This window comes from Numida meleagris, chromosome 2, assembly GCF_002078875.1.
Source record: "Numida meleagris isolate 19003 breed g44 Domestic line chromosome 2, NumMel1.0, whole genome shotgun sequence".
Lineage (NCBI taxonomy): Eukaryota > Metazoa > Chordata > Aves > Galliformes > Numididae > Numida > Numida meleagris.
Genome location: NC_034410.1, coordinates 127,986,406 through 127,999,663, shown reverse-complemented (window position 1 = coordinate 127,999,663; position 13,258 = coordinate 127,986,406). Strand labels below are relative to the sequence as shown.

At 44.6% G+C, this 13,258-nt stretch overlaps 1 protein-coding gene across 2 annotated transcripts in view; it reads right to left on the bottom strand.

Annotated features, from left to right (window-relative positions):
• FZD6 (frizzled class receptor 6) overlaps window positions 1-13,013 on the bottom strand; it is a 29,225-nt gene extending 16,212 nt beyond the window's left edge. Inside the window, exons 1-2 of one of the 2 annotated variants that reach the window (XM_021385699.1) lie at window positions 12,700-13,013; window positions 11,857-12,241 (exon numbers count right to left, since the gene is read on the bottom strand). In XM_021385699.1, the coding sequence (XP_021241374.1) occupies window positions 11,857-12,036 (180 nt within the window). In that variant the 5' untranslated portion in view covers window positions 12,037-12,241; window positions 12,700-13,013. Of the gene's footprint in view, window positions 1-5,155; window positions 5,198-11,856; window positions 12,242-12,699 lie in introns of those variants that run through there. The other variant, XM_021385700.1, reaches the window with a different exon arrangement.

Here is a 13,258-nt window from a genome sequence, read left to right as displayed (position 1 = left end):
TAAAACAGAGAGATCCTAATTGTCTCCATGTTAAGCAATAGTGCCTGTTTCATGGTTTGATATGAGTTCTGTGACCCAAAACATTACTACCTCACTACTTAGATAATTGCAAATGCCAATTGTGGAACCAAAGATGGGATTATATCTGACTTTTTATAATCACACTATACTAGGTACTCCAAATTCCTACCTATACTAAAGATATACACTGTTATTCATGGCACTATGCTTGTGTTCAGCAGATCATGTAGAGTTCATCATGTTTAATAGTTTACAGTACGAGATTCAAACATAACTACTAAACTGGATGGGGCTTTGAGCAACCTGGTCTAGAGGGAGGTGTCCCGGCCTACAGCAGGGGGGTTGGAACTGGATGATCTTAAGGGTCCCTTCCAACCCAAACCATTCTATGATTCAACTGTCCAATAAGTACAAATCACAGCCTCAAAGCCATAACGCAACGTATTTTATATACACATTTTCCTATATAGCATGTCAGAAATATGCCCGCCATTAATCACTGTGTATAAGAAAATGCAGCAGCCCCGTAAGACTAGGCAGTAATTACTCTTCATACTCACAGAGCTACACTAACAATCTTCAGTGTCCTCAGCTACTTCTGTAGTGATTATCTATTTCAATTAAGAGGAGTGAAACATATATGGCACAGTTGATTTAATCCTACACTGCTGTTTCAATAGAGTTGTTCTGGACTGGGTTGCAAGCAAGATTAACATCACACTCTGAGAAATACAAGTCATTGTACTTATACAATTGCTCACGGCTACACAGTGAATCAGCTGCCAAGAATCTGATTTCTAGTTTGGGCACAATTAAGTGATGATAAATAAATGTACCAACACATGAAACTAAATGAAGGACAAAATTTCCAAGTTACATTAGGTTCAAAGCAAAGTCCAGAAGAGACTAGGTTCTTCCTATTGAATGCTCAATTGGTGATCTAACCATTGCAAGTTATAGACATTTAAGTTGGTGAGGACTCAAAAATGTTTTGCAGGAAGCGAAGGCAGTTGAAGCATCAGCACCTTGGTGCTGTGTGCCTGCTAGAAGTTGCTACTTCAACAGTAGAGCTGCAAATGCAGACAGGCAGGTGCAGCTCATGAAAAATCAGTGCAACATCAACCACCCTTCTTTAAACCACCAACTAATCTGCTACTGATTTAGTGTGTGTGGAGGGGGGATGTAGTCCATATCATTACCTGAGCTCTGAATAATAACTGACTACTGATGTCAGCAGTAAACATCAGTCGTGATCTCCATTTGGTAACCTCATCAACAGATCTGGGTAACTCCAAGACAAAAAGGTTTTCAGGACTAAAATTCAGTGATAGGAATACAGTATTTTATATACGAATACATTTAATATGCACAAAATAATCATAGATCCATTTGAGTAAGAAGTGACCTGTGAAGATCATCCAGTCCAGCTCCCCTGCAATAAGCAGGGCCATCCACAGCTAGATCAGGTGCTCAGAGCCCCATCCTGCCTGACCTTGAACATCTTTAGGGACACATATCCAACACTTCTCTGTGGAAGCTGTTCCAGTGCTTCATTACCCTTATCATAAAAAGGGTTTTCATTATATCCAGTCTAGATCTCCCTTCTTTTAGTTTGAAACCATTTTCCTTTATTCTTTCACTACAGACCCTGCTGAAGAGTCTGTCCTCTTCTTTCTTACAGCCCCCCTTTAGACACTGGAAGGCCACTACCAGGTCTCCCCAGAACATCATTAATGTGTATTGATTTGGCAGAGGTAAAAACATCGTTGAAAGCATACATTTGACTTTTACTAAGCTGCTTTTAAAGCATTATTTTCTGCAGCTCATGAAATAGAATCAAGGCAAATACAAGCCTTTCAAGTAAACATGATTTGTAAAACCTTTTCTAAATGACATTGGTTCAGAGGTTACAAATACAAGAATGAAATCTTTTGTCAGAAGAGAAAGGTTACCCTGCAGTTTAGAAGACAAACACTTTAAAGTTTCCTAACCAAGGACAATCCGGAGGTTCGAGGAGCTGAGGGGAAACAAAACCAAAAAAAAAAAAAAAAAAAGGAAAAACACAGCAACAACAAGCAGATCAATGTTCTCCTGCGGTAAAAACGTCTACAAAGATATGAGCTTCCATCTTTGCCCTTCAGCTGAATGGCAAATGGAATGCATGCACTTGGACTTTCAAAAGCAAGAAGTCACTTCAAGGACTGAACAAAGAAGGGGAACAGCTGAACCTGCAACAGGTGAGAGGCTTTAACTGCTCCCGGCAGTCTGCTCCTCCCACAGCTGTACAGACCTGGGAGCTGCTGAGCAGTTGGCACATGAAGCAAAGTCAGGTTTCAGCTGATCTCAAGAACACTGCAGTGAAGTCCCGAGGCTCAGGGACTGGCTGGCAAACAGGTCAGACGCCCACGCTGCGCAGAGCTGGGGGAGGGCAAAGCTTCACTGCCTGACTGATGCTGAACTATCCAGCTGCTGTGCATATCTCAGGCCATGCAGCTGCTCAAGGAGCTGAACTGCTCCACAGCCGAACATTCAGTGTAGCTGCAATGAAGTCATGAGTATACTCACAAGCTTTTCGTTGTCATTCACCCCAGCATACACGATATACTTAATATATTAATTCAGCTGCGAATCTTCAGGCTAGCTATTCAAAGTTGATGGGAATATTAACCAGAACTTCAGCCAGAGTAACTACAAGGTACTCAGGGGAAGGTTTGGGGCCGGGCCCTGGATTGTTTTTCTTTAACTAGCAACTACTGAATTTTCTGTAGCAAAATGACTGAATTCCATCTTTTCTCTTGAAGTATTTCTGAAGTGCAAGATAAAAAAAAATACATACATTCCTATAAATAAACTGTAACAAAGTTTAGATACAATAAGAACAGTTATTACATCTCACTAAGATACTATGAAACAAAGTTCTAATACTTACCAAAATGGCAGAAGCGACTGCATTTTGTGGTTCTAGCCTAAATTACAGCTTGATGTAAACTACGGATATCGTAGCCTCTGCTATTTACAATCCAAAACAAACATGAAAGATTTCCTGAGCACAGCTGAACTGTTTACACAAAGCTTTCAATTATACACAGCTTAATCTCCATGTACACTATGTGGAGCACATGAGACAAATACAAGTTTATTGATGGAAAGTACACTGCAAGCCCTCAAACATCTGAAGCCTAGATCAAGCAAATGAGCCCTTCCTTACATCTGAGCTCTGGTAGCAGAGAAGTCTCAAATTCGTCTGAACTCCTTGATGTATTTGCCATGTGTTATAGGAGTAAATGAATTTACTACTTTTTATAGGACACACTTTAGAAGATTAACAGCAAAACAGCTAGATAGCAGGTGGTCTAGCAGACCAATGAGAAACACTGTCTGTGGTCTGCCTGGAATTGCCTCAAACACTTGTCGAAGTCCACCCAACAGTTTTCCTACGCGGTGTCCACAGAGACGCACCCAAGAATGACAGTCACGGAATTCAGGCAACACTGAAGCTCACAACTAGAAGAAGATGTTTAACAGGAGCAAGCATCAGATTGTATGGCTCTCCAAAAGCCAGGCAACTAACTTCAAGCTCCAAGTAGTTTATTGAATAAACACTACCTTAGAACGCTCACGGATCTGTGCTCTGTTCCTTTACCAGTCTATAAAATAGACATTTAAGCAGTCAAAAAAAAAAAAAAAAAGGCAGCTCACAAGTGGTACACTCACTTGAGAGAAGGTAACAATCCAGTTATGCTGAGTATTTAAGTGTTTTAAATTAAATGATAAGAGGGCCATCAGAAAAAAAGCAAGATACTATCCTGTGCCAGAAAATTACAGCCTAAAGCTACAGCTTTACCTGTCACATCACCCAGTGCAGAAGGCTCAGCCAGCCCCCTCCTCCTGCAAAATAGTTATCTTCCCTTTTCTAAACCCAAACCATGCTAATCCATTCCATGCCTCTTACCACCATGGGATCACTGTAATGACAAGGTGGACAGTTCTGCAGATGTAAAGGCATCTTGCCCAGTTCTGCAGAAGTCCAGCCAGCTCCAAGTTCACCCAGGAACACGGTTATATGGCATAACTGCACAGACACTGAACCTCAGCTACTAAAACCCCAATAGATCTAAGCTGTTTTTGCACCCAGTGGGAGCTGGTTGTCCCAGCAGAGCCCTGCTAGAGCTAGACCAGTGGGAAGTACAGCAGAGCTGCAGGTGTGCTAATTTCCCAGGGCTCAAAGCCTGTTAGACCTGAGAGCTCCCTGCATGGAGCCATGCTGCTGGAGTGCATCAAGTTTTCCACTCCAAGCATATCTGGGCTTGTCATTCCATTAATTAGGTGGGGAACAAAGATACGATGTATGATTTGGAAAATCTGGCTTACAAGGATAATTCTCATGCTAATAGGGAATGATAAATTGCAACCCTCAGCCTCCCAGATCCAACAAAATTAGAAGTAATCACAACTTGATTCCTTGCCATGTGGCATAGAAACGAGACAAAGCTCGTCTCTTGGGCCAGTGCTTCAGTGTATGACTTACTGGAAGTACTAAAATCAGAAGACAGGAAGAACTGCAGGTAGTGAGGGAGGTAAATGCAACTTGATGGGCTTGAAATTTAACAACTCAGTCCAGTCATCTGACTTGTGCATGCCAGACTTAGGTCATCTGTTACACCAAAACTAAGTGAACGGATTAGGGAAAGTTTACAGGGATTAGTACTTTTAATGATTTCCACACAGTGCTGAATCAAATGCTCTCCTCAATTTCAAAAAGATTGGCTTAGTCAGTGCCTTGAAAATCTGATGGCGCAAGTCACTTCTGCTTGTTGGCCTGTGTGCAAGACAGGAGGAACCTTTGAATGAAGCCTTAGATCAACACAAATCAGACACAATGACCACACTAGAAACAATGACCTGAAGTCTGAGCCATAAACAGAGTTGAGAAGAACAATGGAAAACCAGGCGGCTGCCTCGGTTTGTTTGTGTTTGGGAAGCTTTGACCATGACGTGAACTTTTTATAGACTTCGCATTCACCACCTCCTGTAAGTTTTGATAATTTTCTGTCGAATCACTGCTTCTGGGAAGATCACTGCAGGCACATAATAGAAAACCAAGCCTTCCACTCTAAGTTCATTCTGTAATTACCTTCACTGTATTTTGAAAACACAACATGCAGCAATTACTTCAAAAGAGCAGGTCATCTCTGCAACAGAAAAAAACAACTGCTTAAGATTTAAAAAAAAAAAATAGCTCCATAAAATCTTTTAAGAAGAAAAGCAACACTTCACATGCACTGTTTTATTCTGTAACCTCAAAGGAAGTCAAGGACACACATTTGCGCTTCCTCTGTCACAGCTGCTTCTGACAAGGAGGTGGATGCAACCTCCTCTTTAGGAGAGGCATATGTGATGTTGTCTCTTCCTTTTATCCCTTTGCCCAGGCATCTCATCCCTCAGCTGCTGCAGGCAGCTCACACCCTGGTAAATCATCCCAGCAGCTGCAGTGGCACTGGGGGAGGTCAGGCAAACCAGACAAAGCGAACAGTCAGTGACAAGATCACCAAGGGCTGTGGATGGTCCAGAACTGCTCCTGTGCCATCCGCTGTCAAACGGGTAGAGAATCACAAGTTTTTAGACACATGATATTGGTGGCAATTTCTGTAAAGACCTTCCCTAAACCTAACCCAAGCAAGCATGATGGCACAAAGCAGTAAAGAGATGGGACACGGAGTCCTGGTCACAGAGCATTGCTAGGCCATCACGATCCCAGTGGCTTCAGGCTCTCTTTGAACAGCTGCTTTTAATTTTTGCATGCAGGATAAGCATGTGGAGAGCTTGGTCACTCAGTGCTTTGTGAACAGGAAAGTGGCAACATTTGCTGGCACTGAAGCAATCTGGTTGCGTAGACCCATTCATGAATACAGCCTGGGACAGTCTTGGAAGGATGTGGTTATTCTCTGAAAGAATTTGGTCTAGACAGAAAAAAAAATGATGATTACAAATATTTTTGGGAAGAGGACAGCCTTTCTGTCCTGCAGACTGACTACTGGGCCTGCTCCCTGCACCTCCGAATCTTTGCAATTCTTTTGTTTCTTCACAGCAGTGGCTTACACAGCCCTCATGCCCCCCAGTACACCTTCCCTTCTTCTAATAGCTAAGTAGAAAGCAAGCAAGTCTCCACTTATCTCTACGACGTAGTTCAGGAGAAGAGGGCAGACATCCATCTGCTCCATCTTCTGCTCGGGCAAGTCATTTGCTACTATGACTGAGGCAACTACAGCTGTGTACAATACACAGAAGACCTCCAAAAAGGCCAGCAGCAGAGGAAACAAAGTAACCAGCTTGCCTCAGAGGCTTGGTGAATCAACAGTCAAGCAGCAGGAGAGAAGATGCAGGAAGCTTTCTGGTGCAGACGCTTCCACTGAGAAGTCATATTTAATCATCACATTGCCACACTAGAGGTAAATAGCAATGATATCTGACCACATCCCCAATCCCATGCACTTCTTTCCTAGACATTTGTTTCTTGTGGTCATTATCAGTGAAGGCATACATAACATCCTGCACCCACGTGTCATCCTGAACATCACAACCATTCCATAACTGGAAAACCAAACAGATTCCACTTCCACCCTGCAACCAGCAAGGCCACAGGCTCTGCACAGCCTCACAACCCCCACAGTACAGTGGATGAACAGCATCTCCCAGCTGCAGGAAGACACCTAAAAAACACGATGGTCTCTTTAGAAATAGGGTGTGATGATTAGGGGAGGCTTGCATCAATCTGTTCATTCACAGATATCCTCCTGGAGCAGGCTGCAGCCACAGGATTGAGCCCATTACCCTACACCTACAAGGCCTTGGTTTAGCCAGTGACCACCCTTAGCATGTGAGCATGGAGAAGGGGATCAAAGCAGCAGGCTGCACGGTGAGATTCAGAGACCACCAGGGCTCACAGTTGCGTGTCAACACTGCACAGGGCACTGTGGAAAGGACAAGATCTCCTGCAGATTCAACAGGACACCATAGCATTCCAAGAAAGGTTGGCTATTGAGAAAGACCAGTCTCCCTTCTTCAAGCATGCGTTACTGTGGACCCCACTACACTCCAAGCAGCATCCTTTCAGAATAGCAAGCAAGGCAGTATTATTCACATTATCAAGTAGACAGGGAATGCTGTTCAGACCAAATACTAGATCTAGCAGGTAACTGATACGCATAAAGCCGCCGTAATAAGGCTATACACATTAGACTTGCTGGTTTCAGACAATGGAACACAAGCTCATTACACCTGATGACAGGCCTTGGTATTACAGGTAACAAATACTTTTTTAGTGGCTGTAATTTAGTGCATCCACAGGAATTAGCAAAAGTGGTGTAGGAACTGCTGAAGTTCTCACTACTGTAAAAACTAATGACAACCTTTTTGAAACACCTGAGAGCAAGTGCAAAAGAGCACCAAAGCGAAGAGCACTTGCTGAATTTGAGTGCTGTACAAAGTGACAACGGATTTGCATAATTCACGTTAGGACCTAGTAGCCAAAGCTTTTTGACAAGTAACACTGTGATGCTCAAAGGAGAGTTATTCACATCCAGCTGCTACTCTCTACTTCCACAAACTTACCCAGCACAGAAGTCATATTTTGTATTCCCTTCGATCAGTATGAATTGTCTATAAGAAAAATTTCAGCATTTGGGAACTTTGATCTAACAAGAAGCACTTTACTTATTTCACCACCTACAACTTTTGTTTTGGTAAGCTAAAAAAGTTAACTTAGTCTGTATTAAGTGTATGATGCACAGCATGCTACATTCACTACTTTTTATCCTTTATTAAAGGATAAAGCCTTCCCTGGCAGTTACCACCACTGATATATGGTAATGAAGCAGCACAGATGTTACAACAAAAGCTCTTTGTGCTTGTTTATACCTTTGCATCCTTTCTCCATCTTAGGCTCTTGGCAGCATGAGGAACAAACAGCAACTCCAGGCAGATATAGAACACCCACTGCTTTCTTAATTGAAGCTGAGCTACCAACAATTTAAGAGATTTTGGCTTCCAATTATAAAGTATTAGTGGTTCACATACTGTACCAAGCAGCACTTGTACAGAGAGAGGGAGAGAGGCAGGGTGCCTGTCTGTACAGGTTTCAGTAAATTTACACTTGAGCCATTTTGCAGAACATCCCAATAACAGCATTCCACACTGAACAGCGCTTACTTCTCCAACACTCCAAACCTTGCGTAGGTTGGAAACTTGATCTTATTCCTCCTCCTAGTGTGTGTATGATATAGAAATCAGAATATACGCACTAATTAAGCTTGCTAGACAGCATGTTTCCAGTTTTTCTACATATCTTCATATTGAATTAATCGCTAATCTATACTTGGTGGAGGCAAGTTAAGAGATCACATTAAAAAAATTAAACTCGTTGAATTTACAGAAGTAGAAAGCCAAAAAATTTTAGCACCAAACTTTTGAAAGTACTTCTTAACCCACTTCAAGACAATTTCAGTAGATAACTGACTCTAGTTCTCAGCTTCTGCCACTGCTGCAGTCAGCTCCACCGAACTCACCACAAATACGTGTTCTATCACAACAGATTGAGAGCTCTGAACAGAGGAAATCATTCCAGAGTTACAGTCTCTGTTCTGACGGAACAACGCTTTGTGTTGACAACCAACTCCAGGATAGCTGAAGTAATTACATTTAAATTAGAAGTGACTTGTTTTTGAGGAGCACCACGAGGGGGAGTTCCAACTATGGAGGAACAGCAGAATGCCCGCTTCACCACAGCGACACCCGTCCATTTTCCTCAGAAGAAAAGCTCTAGATCTTCAGTCTCTCAATCTGAGTTAGTGAGAACGTGAGCAGCGTCACTATTAAATTGCTCTGAGACACACATACAGCAAGTATCTGCAAATAATTAGATTCCACTGTCATGCAGGTGCTTAGATAACACACAGAAAGCTTCACACCACTAAGTCACACGGTGGGTCTTTCAAAACATTTCCGTTTGTTGCATAAACAACACTGATCCAAACAAAGCACAACTCAAGGATCTTACATTCAGCCCACAAAGTCTCAATAAAAATGGGAGGCAACTGGAAATCAGGAATTTCCTATTGAAGAAAATAAGAATCAAGGAAGATTATCGTCGTTAACTAGAACATGCATAACAGAGGCTGCTTTAATTAGTTTGGTGTTCTGATTTATAGCCTATTCAAACGAAGAGCCAATACACGAGGCGGAAATATAGTACCACAAATTGGTTGACACCATGGTGATCCAGCTGATTTCCGGAAGGAAAACCACCATCTGAGACTATCTCCACATTGTTCCCCTCTGCAGGAGAACTGAGAAGACACCAGCCCTAAAAACATCCATTTAACATCTTTCCAAAGAGCTCTACAGAAGTTTTTGCGCTACAATAGTTGCAAGTCACAGCTCCTTCAACTATAAAAGACTCCCCACAGGAGAGCACACCTGTTGAGCCTCAGAAGTATGATAGAGGAGAGTTCTGGACATGTAACTTCACACTCATCTGAGTGTTATACCCTTTACTGACTATTCTTTGTTCTTTCTGGGAGTAAACACTCTGAATAAATAATGGAAATAAGTTTCCAGAGGACAGAATAGCAGAAAACAGGATTAGTATCAAGCCACTTCCTGCACAAAATACTTAAGACTTCTTGAAGAAATTTCCACCATATGACCTAGGACTGCTTGACTAAGAAACTTGCTCTAAGTCAGCTAAGATAATGTAAGGGAATTAAAGCAAGCGTCAGCCTCAAAACCCAGTGTTTACATTGTAAGAATGTGCCCAGCCTTGAGAACAAGTTGCGGGGAGGGGAAAGAGATGGAATTCAAAACCAAAGCCTTTAAGCATTCCAACGGAGGATCAAAAGAAAGATGTTTTAACCAACATACGATTAAAATTCTTTCCTTGGTACAAACGAAGTTTGGACTACCAACCACAGAAAAATTCAAGTTCTTAAGAGGCTCCTCACCTCCCAGCCAGCTGCTTTTTTATGGTTGTAAAACAAAATTGAAGCATATTCCAGAAGTCAGTAACTTCTCCTTCTCTGTTGCAACACCAGTTTCCCTGAAAAGCAGCACCTTTGCAGACCTGAGAAGGCTCACTGTTGCAAGCAATCACTCACAAAGTATACCACCGTTACTGAATACCGTGTATAATCACTTCAGAATCCATAAGCACGCACCGCTCTCCAGCCCCAACCACAAACAGCACTGAGCTTACTGCTTCACTCCAGTTTCACTGCGAGCACTACACTGAACAGAAGCTGCACAAAGAGGGGAGGGGGAAAACTTCCTCACCCCTTCCCCAGTAAGTCAGGTGTCTGGCCATCTCTGCTTGGCCAACCAGGCAGGTAGCATTGTCTAACTGTTAACAGAGGAAGACAGATCAGCACACGCAGGCTTCAGGTAGCTCAGAAGTGCCCAGACTACAAAAAAAGATGACAGTGGTCTGTGTGCCCTAACAGCAGTGTTACTGGAAGGCGTGGATACTGACAGAAGCTACCCCAGCAATTGTAGTGAAGACATGCCAAACAAGAACCACCAACATGCCTGACAAGATAAGATGGCAGACGCTGTAGAAACAGAACATTCCAGACACACAATGACTGGAGAGGACACTGCACAGAGTTCAGGCCGACAGCTTGCTTCCCAGTTCAGAATCACACAAATTATCTGAGATCTACAGCTAAATTCAGTTGTTCACATACAAGTATTTTAGCATTTCATACTGGAATTTCCCATACATCTACGCTGGACTAACAAACACAATGGAGGCCTCTGCCTTTCCAGGCTGGCAGCTAGAAGCCAAAATGGTAATCCTGAGTATCCTGAACAGCTTTGGTAACTGGACCAAGTTCCTTCTCCAAGCTCAGTAATGAACATGCAAATAAGACTTCAGCAGTTGTAGCCTTCAATAAGACAACCTTTTCTCTTTTTAAAGAAAAAAAAAAAACACAAGAAACTTCTGAGTTTTAAACTCGCTTCTTTTTCTCTCTCTGCACAGCACAAGACTTTGAGCTTTTCAAGACCTGTGTTAAGGTGTTCCCACTCCTCTTACCACCAAAAGGCATTGCTAAAACAGGTTTTAAACTTGTTTTACAAGCCTCTTACCCAGAGAGGCTCTCACACTCTGTAGCTATTATAATTAGCAAAGCCTTTCCACGAGGTGGCATTCTCTCTAGGAAGCCATGTTACAGTCAGTTCTGGTAGGAAAGTGCTTGGTTTCAGTTTGAAAAGTCAGGAGCTTCTATATTCAGTCAGATGACAGCAGAATGCAACATAAACAAACAAATATAACAGTTGAGAATAGGGCTAAAAATAAGTTTAGGTACCTCTCCTTCACAGATGTCAACTAAGAACTAAGCTAAGAGAAGAACTAACAATGACTTAGAAATATTATTTTTGCATTAGCTGAGTTCAGGTGGGCCAATACCATAAGCAACAACCCTAGAGCATTTCAAGAATTGCTCTATTAGGTACATAGGCTACACATGACCAGCTTCGTTAAACAGCTCTGAATAGCCAGCCACACTGATGCACTGCACTCGTTCTTCTGCCAGCATAATACAGAATCCAAGAGGTGTGCATATGTTTGTGTGTGTCTACAGCTCCCTTATACACTCTTACGCAGCCAAGCAGCTTTAGAGCAGCCCAAAGTGTCGCAAAGAAATGTTATCTAGTCAGCTTATCTGTCTTATCACTTTGTGCAACAGATATCACTACTATCAGCTACTTCCCTGTAATAAATAAGGATTTATTTCACAACATTTATATTTACACACCTACAGTAGGGATGGAAAAACTCACCTCCATCTGGAGTGCAGCAGTGTCCTGATCATAGTGTCCCATGATATTTGGGAAAAAAGTCATATTGTAAGGCATTCTTGAACATCTGGAAATAGTAATAGGTTCACATGTGAACAAGCTGTGCCCTCGCACTACAGTCAGGAGAAAGCTACAAGGCACGAAGAACACAAGCACCCCCATTTCGTCAGGATCTCCCACTTCAGTGCATAGTTTCTACCAGCAGTTACACGGACTGTCTTTCCACAGGTTCATAACACGCATCTTCCTCTTCTCGTTCCAAAGACAGGGAGCAGGGGCACAAGGCCGATCAGGCACCTTGCTGCTGCTTTCGACGTCTCCCCATCTCGACTGGCCGTGAGTTCATTAAATCCTTTCTTCCTTCAGCCTGCGAACGCAGGAAGAGACGACACGGGGCAATGAACAGACGCGATAACCCGACCGCCCCCGAAGGCCGAGCTCGGCCCCCGCGCAGAGCCCCGGAGCGCCGGGCAGCTCCCGTGGGGCCGCACCGGGCTCCACTCCCGCCGAGGAGGGCGTCCGCCCGCCGTCCACCTGCCCCGAGGGAGAGCCAGCCGCTCCCAGCGCCGCCGCTCGGTTCCCAGCCCCGCCCTGGGAAGCAGAGCCCGCGGGGCCGGGCGGGGAGGCGGCCCGGCGGTCGGCCGGCAGCCGGGGCTCGCTCGCTCGGCGCCGCAGCCCAACCACGCCCAGGCCGCGCCTCCACCGCCCCCTCACAGCGAGGCCCGCCTCCCGCCACCCCCCTCAGCGGCCTCCCCGGGGCAAGCCGGGATCCGGCTCATCGCGGTGCCGGTGCCGCCGCTTCTCCCGGCTGCTCCCCACTCTCACCTCGCCCGGCCGCAGCCCCTTCCCGGCTCGATGGCCGCCGCTCCCCAGCGGCACCGGCAGGACGTGGCGTCGGGCAGCGGGGCCGCTCACGCGATACTTGAAAGGGCGGCGCGGGGGCCGGGGCGGTGCCGCACCTTTCCCTCCCCCTGAGGACGCACCGCGCTTCCCGCCCGTCGGCCCGCTGCAGGGTGGCTGGCCGCTGCCTGCACTCTGGTGAGCGGCTCCGGGTCAGTCACTCGGTCAGCCAGTCCGTCCTGTGTTCAGGGTAGCTATCTCAGCGAAGCACTCGCACATATACGGAGTGAGAAAATCCCTTCTCAATAATGTCTGGCAGTTGTGTTTTCCTAACAACCCTTATTACCTATGCAACACATTGTGTAACCGTGACTTAAGAGAATTTCAGGTGTCAAGAAGTGAACTTGTCCCTCCTGTCAGCTCGTTGCTGGGATGTTTCCAAGCAGCGTGCTGAGCCCAGGAAGGCGCAGTGGGCGCTCTGTTGGGGTCTGACACAGCCTCTCCCTGTGAGTGTGGCACCTGCGCAGTGTTCATGCAAAGCGTC